Source organism: Dermacentor andersoni, chromosome 8 (assembly GCF_023375885.2).
Source record: "Dermacentor andersoni chromosome 8, qqDerAnde1_hic_scaffold, whole genome shotgun sequence".
NCBI classification, from domain to species: Eukaryota; Metazoa; Arthropoda; class Arachnida; order Ixodida; family Ixodidae; genus Dermacentor; species Dermacentor andersoni.
The window spans coordinates 147047248-147070433 of NC_092821.1; the positions used below are offsets into that span (position 1 = coordinate 147047248).

Below are 23186 nucleotides of genomic sequence, written 5' to 3' on the forward strand. Positions count from 1 at the left end.
CACTGACGCTTCTGCCAGGAACGACCTTGGCACCTTGGGCCTACCAGTCTTCTTGAGTAACGCCTCTGTACTCGCCAAAATAATGAGTTCGTCGGTGCACGGTAAGTGGTTTAGTCGTTTTAGTGGCCTTACTGCTACGTCTAGAGAGTGTTTAGCGGTTCACATAGGCTTTATTAAAACAGCGGAAGCTGTTTAGGTTGTTACTGATCCCCGGTAAAGGCCTGCCTGCCGGCCCTGGCCTGTCCAGTGTTGCCTTTCCCTGCCCTGCCCTGTTCTGTCTTGCCCCGCCCTGTCTTGTCTTGCCTGCAGGAAAATTTGTCATAGAGCGGATTCAAGAGGCATATTCGGCAAATTGCAGCGGAGTACGGGTCTTGTGGTGTGGTGATAGGGTTGCACAGTGGTTGCACAGAGTGGTTGCACTGCCTTTCCACGATAGGGAACGTACGACCAACAGAAATTCAATGTTGGAAACAATTGTGATTGCCTGAAAAAAAAAAATTACTTTACCCAGTGCTTCGAGCGACTCGATAATACTGCAGTAAACCTTCCCGCTGCATGTGAACCTTTTTTTTTTTTTTTACCCGCTGTCCCATGTGGTTCATTGTAAGGATCGAGGACCTGTGCTGCACAGCTTCCTGCAAAAATTACTAGAGGGGTCTCGGATATTACAATCGTTCACCCACCACGGGAATGATGGTTAGAGCACAGATTTGTCAAATATTCGTGCTTATAGCCTGAGATGTTATTTGCTAATTAATTACGCTTTTTTTAACTTTCTGAACTTACAAGCAATCGTAGCCTTCACAATAAACACCAGGAGGCAATAAGTTATTGCTCGCGTACACGCATAACGATTGCAAATTCTTGAGCTTGTAACCAGAAATATCTTGTTGGAAATGATTAACTCGTACAGTCGAAAAGGCGTTCGAAGCCAAAATGACAAAAATTTGGGTAAATTCATGCACTTGCCATCGGTGGCATACACTCTACCATAGTTTCCATGCTACGAGTACCGCCTTACTTGCAGTTATACTGAAACTAGTGCCGGAGTGCCCACTATTAATTTTTGTTTGAATGCGCTGTATACACTTATTTTGGAGCACGTGGTGAGAGGTCATGAACCCCATTTGCTCGATATGAATGGTTGCGGATTGCACCACTTATGCACGTAATTTGACTTATTTTCCCCTTGTGATGTACTTCTGGATAATTTTCAGAGCGATCGCACTTGTTCTTTCGGCAGAAACTTTCATATGGATGCCCGTTCTTGAGCCTTTCAACGAGAGAATATCTTACATGTTCTCTCTCTCTCTCTCTTTGTGTGTGTTTCTGCGTTTCAGAGATGAGTGAAATGAGCGCCTGTAAGTATGACTTCTGGAATCGCATGCTATAGAGCTTTAGGTAATACGGTATAGCGGAGACATGTTTATGTAGAACGACCCTAGCGTAAATTCAAACGCGAACGAGGCGAAAGTGTCTAGACTTTGTTGTTGCGTTTCCACCTCCGCCTGCATCATGGGGGTGCCAATATGGACGTTGTCAAATTCCGCCATATTGTTCGAATTCGCCATCTTTGTCCGCTCCGGTTGGCCCAGAGGGCTGCAATCGGCTCTCTAATTGGCTCAAAAAAGAAAAGTAAGTTATGCAACCATGGTAGAATATGACAACATGGCGGAGCTTTACTGTGTACAGAATATCATACTTTGGTTTATGGGTTAGGTTATGTTAGGTTGGCAGTACTGACATGGCATTTCCAATGCGTCATTCCTTTGCGTTAAAGTTCCAACTATCTAAGCCAAAGAAGTAAATGCGGGCAAATAAGCGTCTTAAATATTTGGCTATACAGCACCCAATCGTTTCGACGAGCCAGTTCAAGTTTCGGTACCCACAAGGGGTACGCATCACGAGGCCAGGATACACTGGTTCACTTTATTTCTGCGATCGCAGCGGTTGCCAGGCTGCCCCGTTCCGAAAGGGATAGAAGATGGCCGCCCGCCGGTCACTATGACACTAGCTGCTCGGGACTGCCGGAGATAATGAATGAATTTATTTGCGTATAATAAACACTTTTGCGTGACAGTACGAGCCCTTTCGGCAGCACATGTACGACATCACTCGGCCAACTCATCGCCGAGAATCCGTTTTAGCGGCAAATTTTTTTCAACCTTCTGTTGCCCGCCGCCGCGATTTTCGACCACCCACTGTAAGATATAAGCAACGGGAAGAGGACCAGTCGCGGACGCCGATGCCACCCTCCTCATCCGTTTGTCTACTTTCACTGCGTTAGCTCGGCCTCGCGAAAGTCCTTTCCACTTCTGCGTGCTCCTCGCCTAATGTCAGCCAATTAGATGTTGCCCGCCACCGCCATTTTCGACCACCCACTGTAACATATAAGCAACGGGAAGAGGACTAATCGCGGACTGCAACCTTCCTCATCCGGTTGTCTACTTTCACTGCGTTAGCTCGGACCCGGGAAAACCCTTTCCACTTCTGCCTGCTCCTCTCCTCATGTCAGCCAATTAGATGTTGCCCGCCGCCGCCATTTTCGACCACCCACTGTAACATATAAGCAACGGGAAGAGGACCAATCGCGGACTCCGACCCTCCTCATCCGGTTGTCTATGTTCACTGCGTTAGCTCGGACCCGCGAAAACCCTTTCCACTTCTGCGTGCTCCTCGCCTCATGTCAGCCAATTAGATGCTGCCCACCGCCGCCATTTTCGACCACTCACTGTAACATATAAGCAACGGTAAGAGGACCAATCGCAGACTCCGACGCCACCCTCCTCATCCGGCTGTCTACTTTTACTGCGCTAGCTCGGCCCCGCGAGAAACCTTTCCACTTTTGCCTGTTCCTCGCCTCATGTCAGCCAATGAGATAAGAAAAAACTTGTTAATATTGGCAATGCTTTTTCAAAGCAAACGAATAGTTTTGTGGCCGCAGCGCTAGATGGCGCCGAGAGTTCTTAGAGAATATTAGGGAAGCGCGACAGACGAGCCCCGCTGCAGTACGCGTAACACGTTTCGACGGTGACAATACGTTGTGTCGCTATATTGATTCAAGGCTGAATTCATTACCGCTGACAGTCATCATGAAATGGGTTCTGCCGAATTTTTTTTAGTTGCTTAAAGTTTTAACCAGCCGTCAATTTTCTCGATACTGATTCGATAATACATACTACCCATTTATAACCAAGCTCGCCAAATTGAAATTTCGTTTAAGTTATTGGCCTTTAAATGACCGGTGCCAGCACTGTTTAACCCGGCATAAAGTGCCATAAACATGAACATGATGTCAATCCTCAAGGTTTTAGCCTACGGGGCCAACTTCGACTTCCCTATTCAAATACATGCAAAACACGTAGCTGTTCATTAGCTGGAAGCGATTTGAATGAAATTTGTTCTATTTAACATAGCTGAATTTTACTGGCTATATATTTGCTGCGGGTATGGATTTCGGACGTCATAGCACTCTACGAAAATTACTGAAAAGCAGTAAGTCTAAAAAACTGTATCGCAAGGCTTCGGTTACAAATTCCTGAAGCTGCACCAGAGACGGATATCACAGTTATGTAACAGGAAGCTTTCGCTAGGGCCCAACTCGGCGTTGCTGCTTATATATTCAAATACATGTAAAGCGCAAAAACATTTTTCACAGCTAACTACTGGACCTATTTTAATGAAATTTGTTGCAATTGAGAGAGGCAGTTAAATTATCGTGACTGTTGGAAGCGGAATGTCGATTTAGGGCCTCAATTTTCCTAAAAACATTTTCAGAAATTCGAAAGTTTGAAAAATAGAAGCACGAAGTTTACAAATGAATAGCTCTGAATTTAGAACAGATATTGCGGTTTTGTAAACGGCATAAACTAGATCATTGAAAGCGGACAAATTTGGTATGTAATTTTATATCTTATGTGAATTTGTTACGTTGTGTGCAAGGGTTCGGCAAAAGCTGTATTTCCATATTACAAATTTTTTTTAGATTCATGTGTAGCATATCAATTTTGTCCGCTTTAGACGTACTATTATATGTAATTCACATAATTGTGATATCATATTGCATTACGGAGTTACCGAGTTGTAAACTTGATAGTTTCGTTCTCTGAAAATTTTCGATTTTTGCCACTTTTTAATAAAACATTGATGACATAAATCCAAAATTCGAAACCAGCAGTCACTTGATTTTATGTATTTCTTTTAAATGCAATAAATCTCGCCAAATTTGGTGCAGTGGTTGCTGAGGAATACGAATTCTACTTTTACATGTGTCAGATAAGAGCACCCGCGCTAAACCTTACTCTTAATGCATCTAGCATCTGAAGCGAATTAATTTGGTATATCAGTTTACAGCTTATATAAAATTCTTACAGTACTTACGAAGGGATTGCAAAAGTATCACTCACAGATAATTGCTTACTGCGATACCGCACATAATACACCACTTGTCCGTTTCGTACGTTTTCAGAGGTGCGGTTTACAAAAATATATATCTACAGTGTTAATGGAGTCAGGTAAATTTTACACCTCATTTTTTTATTTTGCTAGTGTTGTCAAACAAATTGTCGACTTCTAAACTTAAAATAAGTCTGCGGCATACAGTCAGTCGGTAGGGAGTATATATGGTTTTACGGCAGTATTTTCTTCTAAATATAACGAACCTCGCCGAATTCGGTACAGTGAATGCCGAGCTAAACAATTTCTGAGTTCCCATATATTTAGACAGAAGACATCGAGATAATGAGTAGCGTCGGAAGTGAAAGAACGAACGCAGAAACCGACACTCGAGTTGTCATACTTCAGCACAGTCTCTAAAAAAACATTTCTTTTTTACGTCATGAACTATGCAGCAGCATAGGGCAGTTTCAGTGGCATGTGCGGTACATGTGGGTTTCAGTAACAAGAGAACACATGCGACGACAAATCCCCACGTACTAAACATTTCACACTTCATTTCAGATGACACCGTGGAGCGTTCGACCAATGGTAAGTACACTTGATCGTGTTAGTGGCGATCTCTCCATAGACCTCTCAGCGTGTTATTCTCTTTTGTGAGTTGTCATATAATCGCAGCGATCCACCACGGTAGACTGTGCGACAGTTTCGACGCCAGGGCCCAGCTTGTTCAAGCACACATTCACAGCACTTGTACGTCAGAGCGTTTCCCCACTGGCTGGCATATGCTCACTTGTCTGCCAATTGCGTCCGATTATGGCTGGCACTCAGGTCAGGTCAGGTCAGTCAGTCAGTCGATCGGTCGGTCGGTAAGTCAGTCAGTCATTCAGTCAGTCAGTCAGTCTGTCAGTCTGTCAGTCTGTCAGTCAGTCAGTCTGTCAGTCAGTCAGTCAGTCAGTCAGTCAGTCAGTCAGTCAGTCAGTCAGTCAGTCAGTCAGTCAGTCAGTCAGTCAGTCAGTCAGTCAGTCAGTTCAGTCAGTCAGTCAGTCAGTCAGTCAGTCAGTCAGTCAGTCAGTCAGTCAGTCAGTCAGTCAGTCAGTCAGTCAGTCAGGTCAGGTCAGCAAGCCAGTCACAGTGTGAGTCAACTCAGTCAGTAAATCAGTCAAGTCAGTCGGCCAGCCAGTCAACAGTCTGTGAAGTCAATCAGTCATTCAGTCAAGTCAGTCAAGCCAGCCAGTCGACAGTCAGTCAAGTCAGCCAGTCAGTCAGTTAAGTCAAGTCACTCAGCCAAGCGAACCAATCAGCCCAAGTCAGTAAGTCATTCGGTCAAGCCAGTAAATTCAGTAAGTCAGGTGAGCCGAATCTATAAAGCAATTCACTCACTCAGTCAGACAGAGAGCCAAAGAGTCCCTTTGTCTGTCATCTGCAACACAGCGTATGGAATAGTTGTAGTTTCACCTGTTCGTATGAAATTTCGAAAGCCCACCTGTGACCTATGATGGTGTGACATTAGGGGTTTGAGGATTATTTTGCGTATGGCACTTACCAAGTCCGTGAGCCAGCCAGCTAGCCTATTACTAAGCCCCCACCCCCAACCTCCAATTGACCAGTAGACCAATCAATTATCCTTTCAGTCCAATAATATCAAAGCGCTAAACCACACTTATGACGATATAATATGATCGGTTCAAGAGGTCATTGCCGAAGTGCGAGTTTTTTACGTCCGTATTATATACTAGGAACAGACGGCTGACAATCGTTCTGCTTCTTCTTTCATTTACCCCTCCCTGCCCTCACAATATGGAAAAGAACCCGCTGCTTGTAAGTACTCTTCAAACATTCTGTATCAAAATTTATGTTACATTTCATTTATGTTGCGCCTATTCCTCAGACCTTCAGGTGACATTATTAAACTGCGTGTTTCTGAAGCGGTTTAGTCGAGAAATGTGGGTTTCGGGATATAATATTTGCTGCCCAATTAAGCTTCATAGGAGTGGCGAGCATCATAATTTTACGCGATAATCGACAATATAATTATTAATTAAAAATTGCATTAGTCAGTATACTAGAGCGCTTATGCTTTAATTCCTCTTATAATTACGACGTTTTGAAATTTTTAGGGGCAGCGGATTTGTCGAACACTGTGATAATCATTTGGCTGCTCTATAGCTCGCTATAACATATCACCTTGTGGTTGGCGCATCATAGCCGCAGTTGCTTTTGCGCCATAAAACCGTACATAACTAACTAACTAACTAACTAACTAACTAACTAACTAACTAACTAACTAACTAACTAACTAACTAACTAACTAACTGACTGACTGACTAACTAACTAACTAACTTATACCCCTGTCAAGCGGGCAAGTTAAGTGCACTTACGGCGAGTGCACTCGGTTTTTAAGGGCACTTTCCCAAATCTTAACGTCGCAGCGGAGTGTACTCTCAGATGAGTGCACTCAAGTCGGAGTACGTTCACGGAACGCACTTTCCTGGCCGAGTGCGTAGCCTCGCCGCCAACGGTTTGAAGGAGTGCCTAGCCTCGCCACCAACGCTTTCAACGACGCAAAATGTAATGCATAGAAAAAGGACACAAAAGTTCATTTCAGTTATTGAGCAGCTTTTAACAATATAATTTGTGTTTAGCGAGAAGCGAAACAGCACAATGAAGAAACAAATTTATCATGTACGCAACTAACGGCGCCAGAATGATGCGGCACTGCGGCGCCGCCATGTTCATTCAGTTCGTGTTTATTTTGGTGTGAAAGCGTGCTAACCACGCCGGTCGTGCTTTGAGTCGTGTGCGTGGCATTTTGCAGTGTAGCTAAATATCGAACTCGCCGTCTTTGCTCATATATATACTCGCTCATATTCTGTTCTAGCAGGATCAACTGCCGCACGCCGCCGTGTTGCTTTGGATTGGCTAGGCATTCGTCTTGGCCAGCATTGACTTGCAACACACTTATAATAAAAACATCTTCGTTTTTTGTTGAGAAAAATATATGGAGTTTGTTTTTATATATAATTCTACTTAAAACAATCTCTTTTTAGCAGCTTTCTCTTGTTAATTTACATCTTTAAAAACGCGCTCTTAGTCTGTCACGATTTTTTTTTTACTGAGAGTGCACTCTGTTTTCCCGTTAAGAAGCGCGTTGCCTAAAGTGTGACTCAAGGTCCCGAAGTGCACTCCCCGTAAGTGCACTTAACTTGCCCGCTTGACAGGGGTATTAATTCCAGTGTTTACTGTAAAAGGAGGCTTGAGGCGAAACATTTGCAATGTCCACAAGCGCCCAGTAATAAAAATGCAGTGCGCAATACATTCAACTGGAACAGCTGGCACACCTTTCGAGGCACGTTATGAGTTCGTATTTCTAGAAACTTGTGTTAAGTACAAAGCTTTCTAGCAAGCGGTTGCGCTCTCTGTAATTTAATTTTTAACCGTAGTATCCGATAGAAAGTATGCCGAATCCGACCTGCACTTGTCCTAGCTGTTTGTGCAAATATCGTCAAAGACGAGCCGTGTAACACCTTTTACAGGGGTGTAGTGGTGTGATTTGTAGACTGATTTGCACCATTTGGGGTGTAAATCGGTTTGAAGTGTACTCGCCCAGGCGATGGCCTGTTCAGCTTTCAGTGCCGAAGACCAGCGGCATTCGTCAAACCAGTTCGCATGGTGCCACTTCAGTTTCGCATTTGGAGATATTCTTCAATGCTTCCGATTCCTTTCATTATGATCTGTTCAGATAATTAACGTCTCACGCATGCCGAGGGAACTTTCCCCTTTTCAAGGCAGATCGCCTTCACTGCTGTTTCAGGGGAATATAACAGATAAAGCGCACAATCGATACGTTCGAATACCGATATTGTGCGCGCTTTCTAGCTGAAATAAAAAAAAAATTGTAAGTTTTGTTCACTCTTTAGACAAAAAGCGTAGGAGTTTGAATTATTTCCATAATTAAAAATCGGTCACTGCTCGAAGCGTAACATTATTTATTACGTGTAACGGGACTGTGAAAAATTGTAGTACGGGACACTTTTTAACTGAAACATCTACGGCGTTGCGCAGACCATTCTGAGACTGTGGTTCCTCCAAACTTGGATTAAGCGCACAGTTTCTAGCAAGCGGTTGGACCTCGAGTATTGGCAGACTTCAATGCTGCTATTACAGGCGTCTCTTAAAATAGATGTTCGTCGGTCTTTTGGTTATGGACTGTTATTCTGTTTCGGCAAATGTTATTTATTCTCAAATCACCCTATATTTTTTAACATGAGTCTATGTGTAAGCTCAGTCCGTTCGTGTATGTATGCACGCTTTGAAGCTGCAGATCAACGGAACTGCAACAAAATTTTCTGTTGCATAAAAACTTTACTTTCGTTTAATACAGAGCAGCCTCTGCGCAGAACTATGCTTTCGAAATACGATTGGATTGGTCGCGACAACCTCGCAAAACTGGATGTTTCCATACCAAAACAGAAAAGAACGCCGCCATATCTTCATTACACAGCAGAACGTCGGCAACCAGCGTGGCTCTCTCTCTCTCGGCATGCCCTCCAAATTTGGGCGTAGGGTTATCAACGTTTGGCGAGCAGAACTGGCACAGAGAGGGAGAGAGAAGCGCACGTTTCTCTCTAAAAGTACTGCACGCAGAGATACAAACGAAATGAAAATAGCGTAGCGAGACGTTGAGTCATGCTAGCTGACGCAGCAAGCGCCAACAGTGGGGTTCGTCGAGAGAGCGGATAATCGTTTGCGCTCAGAAGAAAGCTCAGTAGTAGAAGAAAAAAAAAACGAAAGCCTCACAGCTTCGGATAATATACGGCGGTGAAGTTTAAGGAACCGGGAACAAATGCGCTTGTGGCAATTTAAGGTGCCCGCTATGTACGAACGCCTGACAGAACGTTTGCGATGCAGGTTATAATATGAGGGGAAATGGGGTTAAAGGAGGGGCCCGATTTTTATTGATCATGTCATAAGAAGCCAACAAACATTGACACCAAGGACAAACATAGGGGAAATTACTTGTACTTACTAAATTAGTCAAATAAATTATAAGTTAATGGAAATGAAAGCGATGAAAAAAATTGGCAGTGGCTTAGCTCGGCTACGCCAGGATATACGTAGCGCAAGCTAAGGCACAGCATGGTTAGCCTTGGTTAATCTTGATTGCAAGTTCAGGTTAGTCTGGTTGTCTAGCTACGTTGCGGCGTTTAGCCAGTCGTTGGGTGCGCTGTTCGTCTGTTTCCTGGGCGATTCGTTTCCTCTTCATCTCGTTCCGATGTCGATTCCAGGCCTCCTGCTTATCAGAATTGTCGCCGTCCCCGCCTGAACTGTGGTTGCGGCGCACGCGAGCTCTCCTTTTCAATCCTCCGACATGTTATCAGGCATGCGGCGCAGCTGGCGAGCGAGCGGAGGCTAGCGCAACGACGAGGAACGCGGTGTGACGCGGAAAGGCGCGGCGCTGCGCAGCGGCGGAACACCTGTGGCTCGGTGCTACTAGTGGCGCATGCGCAGTAGTGACTAGGGCGCGAGAGTGAGAGAGAGAGAAAGATTCCCGGCGAGGCGCGCGTTGTGACGTCATATGCCTCCTCGGAGCACGGCCACGGTGAAATCGCAAGTTCGCGGCCAGTAAAGCTTTCGCTTTAAAACAAATTGCCGCAGGTGGGGAACGATATCACGTCTTCGCATTACACGTGCGATGCTCTACCAATTGAGCTACCGCGGCGCCGTTTCTCCATCCACTTTCTTAGGTATTTATGTTTCCTACTAGAATCCTGGGAGAGTTAGCCAGCGCCACCACTCACAAACCTTGGCGGCGGACCTCCGCCGCCGATGCTCAATTGGTTAGAGCATCTCACGCGTAATGCGAATACGTGGGATCGTTCCCCAGCTGCGGCAAGTTGTTTTTTCATCCACTTTCATTTCCTATAATTTATACTTTCTTTAATTCATTTAGTAAGTGCAAGTAATTTTCCCTATGTTGTCCTTGGTGTCAATGTTTGTTGGCTTCTTATGATAGGTTATAATGTGCTAATTTAGGGAGAGACGCAAAACCGGCAGATGGCGGTGCCGGCGCGGGGGTCGAATCGGAAGCCGGCACAGTGAGGGAAAACGTCTGTGATGATGAAAAACCGGCTCCAGGCGGCAAGCCTATTGACCCTTTTCTCGGCGATCTCGTGGGCGCCGCCATGTTTGATCACGTGGTTACGCGTCCATTGCTTGCCTCAGCTGCCTCCGTGTTTACAAATGGATGCCCATGACGCCCGGTGCGGCTCAGCGAACCTTTGTTTCGGCTGATACATCGTAGACGGTGGCTAGTTGGACGACACGGAACTTTGGTCACAGCTTCAGAGGACATGTCGTCATCTGTCTTGCTCGCGTTTCCTTTCTCGAACACGCCGCGCCCGCTACTTTCCTGTCGGGAATTCTATCATACTGATAACGCGCATGCCGTTCGTTACTGTAAAGTACCGGGCTCGCAGCATTAAAGAAAGGAAACGCATCAAGGCAGATGATGATTATCGTTGTGTGGCAGAATTGCCACTCGAAAGGGTGTAAACTTTTCTTAGAGTGCACTCTAAAAACAGTTGCACCCTTTGGGGTGTATGTTTGCCGCGCAGCGATAATCGTCATCTGTCTTGCTTGCGTTTCCTTTCTTGAAAACGCTGCGCTCGTCACTTATCCGTCGAGAATGTTCTGTCATGGTGGTGACGCGCATGCCGTTCGTGACTTGAAAGTACCGGGCTCGCAGCGGTAAATAAAGGAAATGCGGACAAGACAGATGACGATTACTCTTGTGTGGCAAATGTGCACCCCACAAGGTGCAACATGGGCGCGCGACTATTTATGGGTGCAGGTGGCCCAGCTTGCGGGTGTATGTCTCGGGAAGATTACTCCCTGTCCTGTTTATCGCGCGCTCAGTCGATCGAACGCAGCATTATTCTAAAAGGCAGACGCGGCAGATAACTGTTTCTCGGCTGCGATTATGGCTGCCGAGTCGTCAATGCTGTCTCCAGCTATAGTTCGTGATGTTCCGCCAAGGCGTTTGCGGCTGCTATTCTTGTTTTCCTTCAAACGTCGTTTAAAATTTACTTTCGCTCCCAGCGCGCTGAGGCGCGTTCTGCAAAGCGCGGGAAGGTTATCGCTGATTGTGCTGGATGAGTTTTTTTTTTTTTTTTTTTTTGCTGTTAACAGTGTTAGAACAGTCAGTGTCAAAGACGTCGCGCAGTGCTTCCTTGTTTCTGAAAAAGATATGAGCTTTGTAGAGGTCGCAGGAAAACTCTTTTAATTCTGCAGCGTCTTCTATGGTGCTTTTCTGACCGTCAAAACAAATCGAAATAAATCTTCCAAATTAGCGGCATTTGATGTTCTCTAGTGGTCTCCGTCCTTAAACAGGCACAACCAATGCAACTTTCTGTAACCGCGCTCTGCGGTAAGAGACCATTTTGGATTTGTTCGAAGGTGCTTTCTATACACCTTTTTTTTTCATCTTACTCTCCAGCGACGTCAGACGTGAAGGCGTAAGTAAACGCATAGCGCAACCTCCCTTTCTGTCCTCCCCCCAGATATTTATTTATTTATTTAAAGATTTTTTTTACAGTGGCAGTATTATCGGGAGATCACCTTCTGTGCGCGCTGATTGGTCAATCCAGTGGGAGTGAACAAAAAAAAAAAAATGTCAAAACACTGGGCCAGAGTTATTTCATATATCACATTGTTCCCTGGTGCACTAACCAGGTGAACTTATTTATTGTTCGCTTTACGGCACATTTTGCAATCGCGAAGCTGAAGCGTAGCAGTATAGTTAAGCAATGTTCGCTAAGCAGAAATCGTAAGACTATAGTTATATGGGGCGACTCGCCGTGGTTGCTCAGTGGCTATAGTGTTGGGCTACTGAGCACGAGGTCGCGGCATCGAATCCCGGTCACGGCGGCCGCGTTTCGATGGGGGCGAAATGCGAAAACAAGCATGTACTTAGATTTAGGTGCACGCTGAAGAACCCAGGTGGTCGAAATTCCCGAATCCTCCACTACTGCATGCCTCATAATCAGAAACTTGTTTTGGCACGTAAAACCCCATAATTTAATTTTCTTTAGTGTTAGGGCGCCACTTTTCGAAATATTCGACCGTAATGTGTGCTGCGAAAATTTTCGTTGCAGTTTACCAAAAGCGCGTGTCAAGCAGTTCGGAATGATCTTAACTGGAACATCAGTCCAACCTTTTAGCAGGTTTCGTGGACGCGTATATCTCGAAAGTGCCCGCTGTAGACTGGATTTCTGCTATGCATGTCGACACAGCTTCAATACTCTGCTTCATTTTCACAGCAGGACACGTGCTATAGGGTGAAATATAATGGTTAATTAGTGAATATTGTCACGTTGTAGTGACTGCGAAGAACACGGTATCAAAAACTGTATATTGCGAAGCTATCTATATATCAGGCGAAGTTGTGTCCAGAAAAGTTACACTCAAAGCACAACGACCGTGGCAAACGCAGTCAGCGATCGTCGGAATCTGATCTGCGGGTCAAGCGAGTCGGCTTTTATGCATGACTCGTCGAACGTTCCAGCGTTAATCTCGATATCTGGCGGCCGTGTGCCTTCCAGAAGTATATATACACAATTCGTGTCGTGCATCCAGTCTGATTAGACAAAGTTCGGCGCGAACAAACACAACAGATAGAATCAACGATAACATTTCGAGCAAATTCCAAGACATGCAGGCGCGTGTTGCGATGAGCGATAACTTTCAGTTATCGGGTGAAATACAGTCGCAGGAAAAAAAGGATAAATACCGTATAGACTCGTGTAAGGGCCGCACCCCCAACTCGGCGGCCCAGAATTTGAATACCGTACCGTATTTTGTTTATTTATGAGCGGTGTAGCTTTCGGCGCTACGCCTGATGCTGCGACAGGCGTTCTGCTGCCCACTTGCTTAGCCAATGAGCGCCCGCTGAAAGTGATTGTACCCCGAATGTGATAATTAAGCTTAGCACATTAGTAATACTTTCGACTGAAAACGGTAACAAAACCAAGCAAGAGCATCAACGTAGTCATCGCGGTATTTTGCAATTGATGCCCTGCACCATCAAAAAATCTGCCGTCACCATCATCATCATCATCATCATCATCACATATTCAGGATTCTCGTCCTTTGTTTACCTTTCAGGGACATTGAATAGGAATTTTAACGTTACACTGCGTTAATAAATAAATAACACTTCCATGATAGCAAAACGACCACCCTTAATTGTGAGGGGCTGCTTCGTAAGCCATGAGGGGAGGGGGCGATGACAAACGAGACTGGTGGCGAACTCTCTGTGAAGTTAGCCCTACATCTCGCAATGACCTCGTGCATTTCGACGGCGTCCGCTTTTGTCTAAGTAGTTATTTACCGATAAAGAAAAGAAAAATACGGCTAGACAGCCTCGCATGCCCAGTACAAAAACCATATTTTATATTGTTTATCTTACTTTACATACTGCCGACCCACGAGAGCTATAGCAGGAGTGAGTACAAGAGAAGATTCACAGAGAACGAACATCGACATGAATGTTAACTGTATATGAAGCTAGAATCAACTGCAGAAATAAAATACTTAAAGGGCCCCTAAGCAACCCTGACTCGAAAGTTACTTACACAGTGACTGTACAAGTCTACTTTGAACGCATAGCCACAATACCATTTTGAAGGAGCTCAGTGATAACAAAATTACAGGCGTTTGATTTCTCGCTCCCCTTCACAGCCCTCCCCATCTAAGCGCTCTCTCCCCTTTGCCGCATACACACCAGCTCGGCGCAGTTTCCGTTTCAGTTTGTTATTCGTTGACGTGCAGTGAATGGGTTACAGATATACAGACGAGGGGTTTCCCAAAGTCAGACTACACGCGGGACCCTCGTTTAATAATAAAAATGTACAGACATACGAGAATACCAGTAATTAAGCTAGGTAAAACAATGTAAATATGTCTATGAAGAAAAGAGAAACAATCGGAAACAGTGCAGCGAAATTTATACATCTCGCGTCCGCACGCCAGAAAAAAGTCTCCTCCCCCCCCCCCCCCCCCCCATTGTACACCCCTAAATAGCCCCCCGTGCGAAGCTGACTAAATGGAAGCTTCACAAAACGGAGGTTCGGCGGGACCCAATGAGCGAGTGTTCCTTCATTATCATAACACAGAGTGGGCTCTTGTCGTGTTGGCGCTGCCTTTCCTCGACGACCGACCAATCGACAGCGTTTCACCCTGCTGACGCCATCTGCTGCAACCTTCTGACGTCGCGACGCGCGAAGGCGGCACGGGAAAGGAGGAGTACGAGATGTTTTTTTTTTATTCATTTATTTTGCATTCTCGCTGCCGCATTCGTCAGAGAGGATGGTCACGACATTCTGTACGCGATGGCGCGCGCCTTTGTTAGAGTTGTGTAAAAAAAAAAAGATGTCAGAAGTTGTTCGGGGCCCTTTAAGGGGAGGAGGACACGCATTACTAGGCAACAAATTTCAAAGTTCTATCGTTCTGGTATAAAATCTGTATTTAAACGTGTATTTTATTTACATATTAAACCGGTATGGTGATATTGGTTTAATATCGAAGTCCGTGACGTCATACTAGCGCCTGCTCGGTGTTGTTAAAAAAAATTATCCACAAACCACGATTGCATTGCGTTCGAAAATAACCAAGTACTCGGCGTAGCGAGTTTTGGAGCGCCTTTTAATGGCGCAAGCATTCAACATAAGGCGTGTAGCGGTTGTCCGCGAGTGGCACACGTCAAAAACCCTTCCCCCATCCCACCTCGCCATCGTGGGAAGGAGGGTGAGCACGCACAGGCATGTCACAATGCCGGCGCTGAATTTACGGCGCAAAAATTCGCGAAAGGGCAGTTTAGGCTTAAGGTTTCTCCGTTAAAAAATGAACACGTTCTCGTCGGCAAGTAATATACAATGTGGTTTTAAAAGGTGTCCCGAGGCACTGTTTGAGCACAGTGAGAAAACATTGCCGATTCTGTGTAGTAAAGGCTGCTGCGAACATGCGAGCCGAATATTGATGCATTGCATGCATGCAGCAGGGGAATTGACAATCCCGTGTTGGAAACGGCGAAAAATCGTTTGCTCTCGCTTCCGCAAACTGAGGCAATTCTATCATTAGTTATAACAGTGTTTCAGGCGTCCTTTATGTAGCCCGTTTTGCCATTACAAAATGTATAGATTTGTTCTTTGGTGTCCCTCTGACGCGTGGCTGATGCAATTGCTTGCCCTTCTTGCAGGCAAGAAGACGTCAACGGTCGCACGGTGCTTATTCTGATCTGTTTGTTCGTGTTCGTCGTCGTGGCCCTGGCGGTGGCGTTTCTCGCCTACTCCAAATGTAAGGATTTTGTTAGGCACGCTCTTCCCACGGGCGAAATGGTTCGTGATCTTAAAATCAGCTGTGAATGTGCGACGACAGACGGCGATGCGAAACGAAACGTTGCTCCTTTGCGCGCCTTCGATTTCCTCCTGTATTCGCGGTACATTCATAGGAGGCTTTGTCCTTTGCCAACTTATTTGGCGAAGGACAAACTTATTTGGCGCCAACTTCGCTTTGTCCTTCGCCAAGTTATTTGCAGACGACTACGTCGTCTGCAAAGCATCGTACATATACCATCGGGTGAACACAGCGTTGGATAAGTAAGTAAGATAAGTAAGATAATGTGGGCGCCATAACAAACCCTTGCGGTACACCAGAAAAAAAAAAAAAAACTCGCGTTTTTTTTTTAGAGCAGTTTCACATTGCAGCCACGCGTCGTTTGCCTATTTGCAAGATAACATGAAGTACAGGACACCACATTTTTATAGATACCGCGCAATGCGAATTATAAGGACTTATTCACCATACTTTACTCAGAAAGGCGTTCAATTGCGGCGTGGTTCAAAGATGGCGGCGCCCATGCGGTGGCACTGTTACAGTAGCTAGCCCTATTGCAGTGCTATAAAGCGCACGTACAGTATGCCGGAATACTGGATATACGGCAGCATTCGTGATCATAATGTTTATTGGCATCTCCTTTGAAACGGAGGGGAGCCAAATTGTCATCTATAGCCTGCTTGATTCACTCAAGGTTTACTGCATTTATCGCCATCTAGCATTTTGCCTATCTGACCTGTATCACTATATCTTACCGTTACCTACGCTTGCAGTGAATTCAGTTCTACAAATCTCTTCCCTGCTTTCTTCCCCCCCACCCATACTCTAATCGTCTCTTATCTCGACTGTTGACCAGTCAATCTTTCCACCATCTTTGAATGCCCAACGCTTCTGGAAGGTGGACACCCTGCTCTCGCTGGGCGAATACCTTGGCGCTATCTTTGCACAACCTCGGCACTAGCATGGATGTATGGATGCATGTTATGAGCGTCCCCTTAGGAACGGAGCGGTGGGTTGCGCCACCAAGCTCTTGCTATTATAGTGCTTAATGTCCTACCTAGGTTAAACAATAAAAAAAACTCTGTAAGCTCCCACAACCGAATTTTCTGATTCCCTATTGCGAACTGTGCTTTTGTACGTCTCCGTTTTTTGTCATTCGCCTACTTTTATTCCACCAATCCTCCAATCGCCTCTTACTAATCCCTATTGCGGACATGTTTACTTTTCCACTGCCCTCGCTGAACCCAAGGGCTTCAAGGAGGCCAGTGGTGCCTAAATCGACCGCTGGGAAGACGTCTTCACATTCTAATAAAACATGCTCCATAGTTTCCCTAGCTTCACCGCAGCAAGCACATGCTTATTCTTCCTTCTTATATCTCGCTTTATAGATGCGTGTTCTAAGGCATCCCGATCTAGCATCTCTGCGCCGATATAACGCCATATTGTGTCGCTTTCCTCAACCGCAGCGCCTGCGAAATCCTTTCCTGGCAGGCAGTATACTACGTTCCTATTTCTGCAGCGACGTTCTCTGTAAATTTTAGTGTCGCATTTAAACCTGTTCGAGAATCCTTTGACTTCTCGAAAGGAACTTGGCTTTACCGCTCCGGCTACTCTGTCGCAGCGGTCGAGGTACCAGCACAGACCGAGGAACATACCCCCCTCTACATCGACCGACCTAAGGAGAGTCCGTCGTTCGCTGAACCACATATCGAGGAACACCCACAACCGGCACCCACCACCGTGGTGCACGTGACAACGAAGTTGACACCGACGACGACGACTAGTAAGTCCAGCTGCCGAGCCTTTCCGCCTCACTCAATGGCTCTTTGGTCGCGATCATGGAGGTGGCCAAACGTTCACCTGCTAGGCGCTAGTTCGCCGGTTCGATTAGCGGCCGCCTAGAGCCGCACGAGCAGCGAACTTCACTGTGCAGCGACGAACCGACGAAGCCCACGCCAACGGGTTTTTAGGGTGGCGCCCGTTCCTGCGTTGGGCGTCGGCGTCATCCCGCGGCGGCGTAACCGAGCGAACGAGCACATCGACAGATGAAAGCGAACGCGGAGCGCTGTGGGAAAGAAGAGCGCGCGAGGAGGGAAGTGGAGGAGGACGCTACAGTAAAGCTTGCGCATGCGCTGAGTTGCCGCCGGCCACACGATACGTTCATTTCAGGGATCGCAAGCCGTCTGTGCGCAGGCGCGAGTAAGAGCGGGTGTGAGAGAGAAAATCTGGGGGCCTTTTCTCCTTGAATATATGACTCTGCCTAGGCACCACGGAGGAGGTTTCTTAGCGCGTGTTGTATGCGTTTGTCCCCTAGACATCCCGGCATTGCGGAGTGCGGTCGAGTTTGTTTACGCTTTCGTCGCGACGATAGATTGCGTTTTTTACAAGCACTGCGCCAGGAGGGCACATGTAACCGGCAGACGGAGGTCTCAGGAGAGCACCTGAGGTTATAATAAAGCAGGCGGCGCAGGATCTCCAGGGCACCCAAGGGGTAGCGGGGGGGATCAAACCTGGAAGCAGGGCTGCCCGTGGGTTGGGGCCGCGGAGGCCGAAGCGTGCTGGCTGGAAAAGCTGCATTTCCGTTCGTCTGCTGTCACTTTCCCTCACTGCGGGCTTGTGTGGCTTAGTACTCTCTAATTACTGTATATACCGGGTGTTACTTAAAGATCGCCATATTGAAATAAAAGGACGATTCCTTCGGAGACAGGCCTTCAGAGATGGCGACGACGGAATGATGAGCGATTCGAGGTAATTCTTCACCAATTAACAAAAGTTAATTTAATTTAAAAGTTTGTTTCAGCTGGCTCATCATAATTGGGAAACTGAAGCGAACTCTCCGCACAAGCCACATCAACTTTTGGATCTGGAAAAAATGCGATTACCCGTGGAACTGTCAGCGCGCTGGTTGGCCGCTGCTTGGTGACGTAAGCAGAACGTCGCCTCGAGGGGCGTGGCTTCGATCTCGCTGCAGCCTACCAGTTTCGGTTTCGTGCACTCTGATAGCCGAAATTCGTCGTGACACAGTTGAGGCTATTGTTGACATGAACATCTCACCATTTCACTAACCAGCGGTTATTCTCGAACAGTAGTTGCCCTACGTTCTACCGCGTTTCGCAATTCAACATGGTTTACACCACGGAGGAAGGAAACTAAGGAGAGGCCCTGATGTCACTCTTTGTGAAGCAAAAGTGAAGCCGGAATTTGGCGTTGCTCATGGCGATGCTCCGCCTTTTGGGCCACCCTCCTCTCTTGTTTACATCTTTCGCGAAACCACGCCGCGCTGCGCGTGGTGTCGCGCGCGCGCTCGCGCAACATCTGGCAGAGCAGGGTGCAGGTAACACAGCGCAACAAGACACGGTGACTAACGCAAACCCGCCCACTCAGCGCCTTTGCCGCGGCCCGAAACCTACCCGAGCAACACGTGTGAGCGCTCAAAACCATAACAACGCCGCCATTGTGGCCCAAAAGGCGTGGCCATACAACCAAAAAAAATAAAAAAGTAGCAAAAAAATGAGAACCTACTACGTCATTTCCGCCACACTTTTCTCCTAGCGCGCGGAGGGGGTAGGGCCTCTCTCCTTCCTCCGTGGTTTACACTAAAGCCCCTGCATCCACGCGCCACCACCGCTTAAGTAGCGACAACCTTTGTTGTGCGCCGCCTTTTCCCCTCACACCAAATCCGGTTCCGGTATGTCCGGTTCCGGCATTTCCGGTTTAAAAATTTCCGGTTCCGGCGTTTCCGCTTCCTGGAGTTGCGCTGCGGGAATTTCCGCTTTGAGACGATGGTGAGACGCCCGCGCGTGCTTAGCAGAGCTGTGGCAGTCACCATAAGAAGAATGCAAAGGGGACAAGCTGTTGTATTCCGCTGAAGTAGTAGTTCGCGGTCGCTGTTTTCCGAATGCACGAAAAACGGCAGTGGTCTCCAAGCGCCCGGGCACTACATTCCACTGTACGTTGTCGCTCGTGCCACAACCGGTCGCAGATTGACGCGAAGCAGCGAATACGAGCAGATCGCTGGTTACAATAGGCGGTGGTTCTTGGATGGAATCGCATTCACAGTTTCAACCGCAGCTGGTGCAATTGAAGCCTCTCCAGCTACGCGAAAGTAAACAACGCTAAAAAACAAAACGTCACTTCCACTCGGAACAGGAAGCTGCAGCTACGTGAGTTCCGCTTGGCGCCGGAAGCTAAGGGGGTGAGTGGGAGAGGAGTGTGGAGGAGGAGAGAAAGTTGGCGGTACTTAACCTGGTCGGCGGAAACGTGTATGGAGGGGCTTTAGTTTACATTATCTTCCTGCATAGGAATTTTATGATCAGCTTTAATTCGAAAATTCAATGTTAATGTTGGTTAACATGATGAGACTATTTCTGTTCAATGCATCTCTAGTAAACATGAAGCCAATCTTAAAGCATCACTTGGTCATTGTGTAAAAATAAAAGATATTCTATTGATTGAAATTTAAAAAAAAAACATCACAGAAAAACATGTTTTTAAGGCGGCTGAGTGTATACTACTTTTCATTGCGATTGTGTTCGTCCCCTTCCCTATTGTCGCCTGCTTAGCGCTTCACTTAATTCGTCAAGCATTAACATACTCAAGTTTGTTGTCTTTTAGTTTCAAAATACCAATGACTAAAAAAAGTTATGCAGATCCAACAGACACATTGAGATCTATGGGATGCGAAACTTTAGCGAAGCGATTATTTTAAAGATTTGGAACTAATGGCAATGTGTACATGTTATTTACTTTCATGCTATGCAACGTGTGATCTGATGGAATGTTTACGTTTATCCACCGAATTTTTCACATCTTTATCGTCGCGCAATTTTTATCCTAATGCTTTGTATGCATCGCTCGCAAGCTTTGACGAAGCCTTATAGTGAAGCGGGTAGTGCTGTAGAAATTGGGATGTGTTCAGTGAGTGTTGCGTATGTGTGTGTCTCTTTTTTCATTATGTGCGACGTTTAATGTCATGCAACGTTTATGCCCCTCACAAGTAATAACTTTAATTTCATGTACCGCTTACGTTAACTTATGCATGACACCGGGAACTAGGCCAGCACTGCCGCACACGGCTAACTTTGTTCTGCCTGCTATTTTCGTCCTCGCTACTGTAGCAGACGTTCTAGATATTTTGTATCCACCAAAACTTGTCAATCAGTGGCCGTCGGTTCTACATCGCTCCACTTATAGCGTCATGGTGTCTGACTGGGAAGACATCACAGAATAAAGCTAAAGCAGCTGCTGTGCGTGTAGCTGTATATTCTGTCGAGCGAGCAGTTTGCTGCTCAAAACTCCGAACCTCTCTTGTTTATCTCGGCTGCTGACAGCGACATCTTGTGTTGCTTTGTCGTGCCACAACGCTATAGAAACGTTTTCTTTTTCTTCCTTTCTTCTGCTACGTAAGTGATCTCGTCGAGGAAAGATAACGAAAGTAATGTACGTTAACCATTGTGTCGGCGCTTTACACAATCATCTAACTGGAATTTGGCTCGTAACTACAAAAATAACCGTGTGCCCTTTCGGGTTAAACTGTGTGCCGACCAGGTGACGATACCAATATTATTACTACAATTTCGCGAGAATGGAAAGATAGAAATTAGAAAGGAAAATATGTGCGATAACGCATAGGGTAGTGCCTCAATTGCTAGTCGAAAGCTCGAACTGGTTTCCTATAAGGACAAAAGCACACGAGCAGCAAAGACTCGCAACAAGATGAGGCATGTGTATGCTGCAGCAAACACGCAGAGACCATTCAGCACATCCTAATGGAATGCGAAGAGATTCGCCCTAGTGGGACTTGGCCGTACATAGCGTACACCTTCCAGAAGCGCTTGGATGTAAAGTGGGCGGGAGCATCAACCGGTCAATAGTTGAGATAAGCAAGAGAAGTATTGGTGGGGAAAAAAATATGGGAAGAAATTAACGCGACCAAATCCGGCACAGGCATAGGTAGCGGTACAAGGCAGATAGGGAAGTTTTGAAGAAGAGAAAAGAAAGATTGAGAAGCTAGATGTATACAGAAACGCTTGAATAAAAAAATATCATTTGCGATTCTACTTAGTGAAGGTGCATGACCATCGAAGCTGTGTAGCACACGACAAAGTGGTGCCACAGAATTTTGAACAAATTTGGTACGAACACATTTATTGTTTTTGATCGGTGCTCATTGCGATGAAAGGTGCGCGCACACATTAATTTCCATACATTCGCGTTCGTTCGTACTACACGTTCGTTATATATACATTCGTGTTTTCGTTTCGCGGTATACTGAGGCGAAGTATTTGAGCCAGAAATCACCGCACCGACTGGCAGTGGCACCAGTGCTTTCAGCGCCTTCGCAGAGGGAGGGGCAGTATGGGAACGCTGACATGGTGAGCGGGAACGGAGCCTGAAGATTACGACGACGACGAACGCGCGAGCAGTGCCACGAACCATTGCTGATGATGATAGTTTTTGCTGACACAGATGTGTCGACGGACACGAAAAATGCACGGTACCCTAGTGATAAACGGCTTCGCTGGGAAAAGCATGCATAGCATTCTGATTAACTCAAGTAGGATAGGTGACTATTTGTGTCCCCCCCACCCCCCGCTTCAAAGAATGTCAATAAATCATCTACTAGAATCCTTCGGACTCTGCTACTCCGCTTCTAAGCGACTAAACCTCTCCCTCTCTCTCTTTTTTCCGACTCCACTATTCCTTAAACGGTGATTCCAAAACAATCGGCATACAGAGACTATCTGACGGCACCTTTGCTGCTATCTCTTATGCAGAGAAGGTGCTAGAGTACGCGCCCTTCCTCTGCACCGTGTCGGAAGATGCGGACTTCACGGTGTTCGTCTTCCCGCCGGACGGCATGTGCGAGGTCATCTACTTCGACATGATCTACCTCTACTACAAGAACGTGGTGGGGAAACCGATGACGAAGAGCCTGCTCGACTTCCTCGATCACTCCAAGAAGCACACCAACCGGACTCAGTTCGGCATCGGCATTTCCTTCTAGTACGTGTCGTGCGCCTCCCCCCCCCCCCCGCCCCAACTCCCCGCACTGTGGCCTCCGAGATCTCATCCATTGCGATCTCGGGGGCCACGGTCACATTCTTGAGCGATTCGGTGCTCTCGCGGGCGCGGTGCGCTCTGACGGCTGGCAGAGCCAGCGTATAGAGTTACTGTGTATGCTACCGAGCCATATTGACACGTGTACTTGTATATCTCTATCGGGCGACCACGTTTCACCGCCTAACAATTAAGTGTTATCGCACAGCGCAGGATGCGCCTGTATGTATCGGAAGTTTCTCGAAAGTTATCGATGGTTCTATCCGTTGTCTGTTTTTACGGAACCTTGTGTTATCTGATTTCATCACGTGACGCGAACGGTGTGGAACTTTCTGCA

The 23186-nt window shown here is 46.5% G+C and overlaps 1 protein-coding gene across 1 annotated transcript in view; it reads left to right on the forward strand.

The window, feature by feature from the left end:
- The first annotated feature begins 5211 nt into the window (after positions 1–5211).
- Positions 5212–23186, forward strand: part of LOC126529472 (uncharacterized) — a 32298-nt gene continuing 14323 nt past the window's right edge. The window contains exons 1-4 of the mRNA XM_050177066.3: positions 5212–5231; positions 15654–15751; positions 17412–17573; positions 22567–22795. Coding sequence (XP_050033023.3) covers positions 5212–5231; positions 15654–15751; positions 17412–17573; positions 22567–22795 — 509 coding nt within the window. The remainder of the gene's footprint in view (positions 5232–15653; positions 15752–17411; positions 17574–22566; positions 22796–23186) is intronic.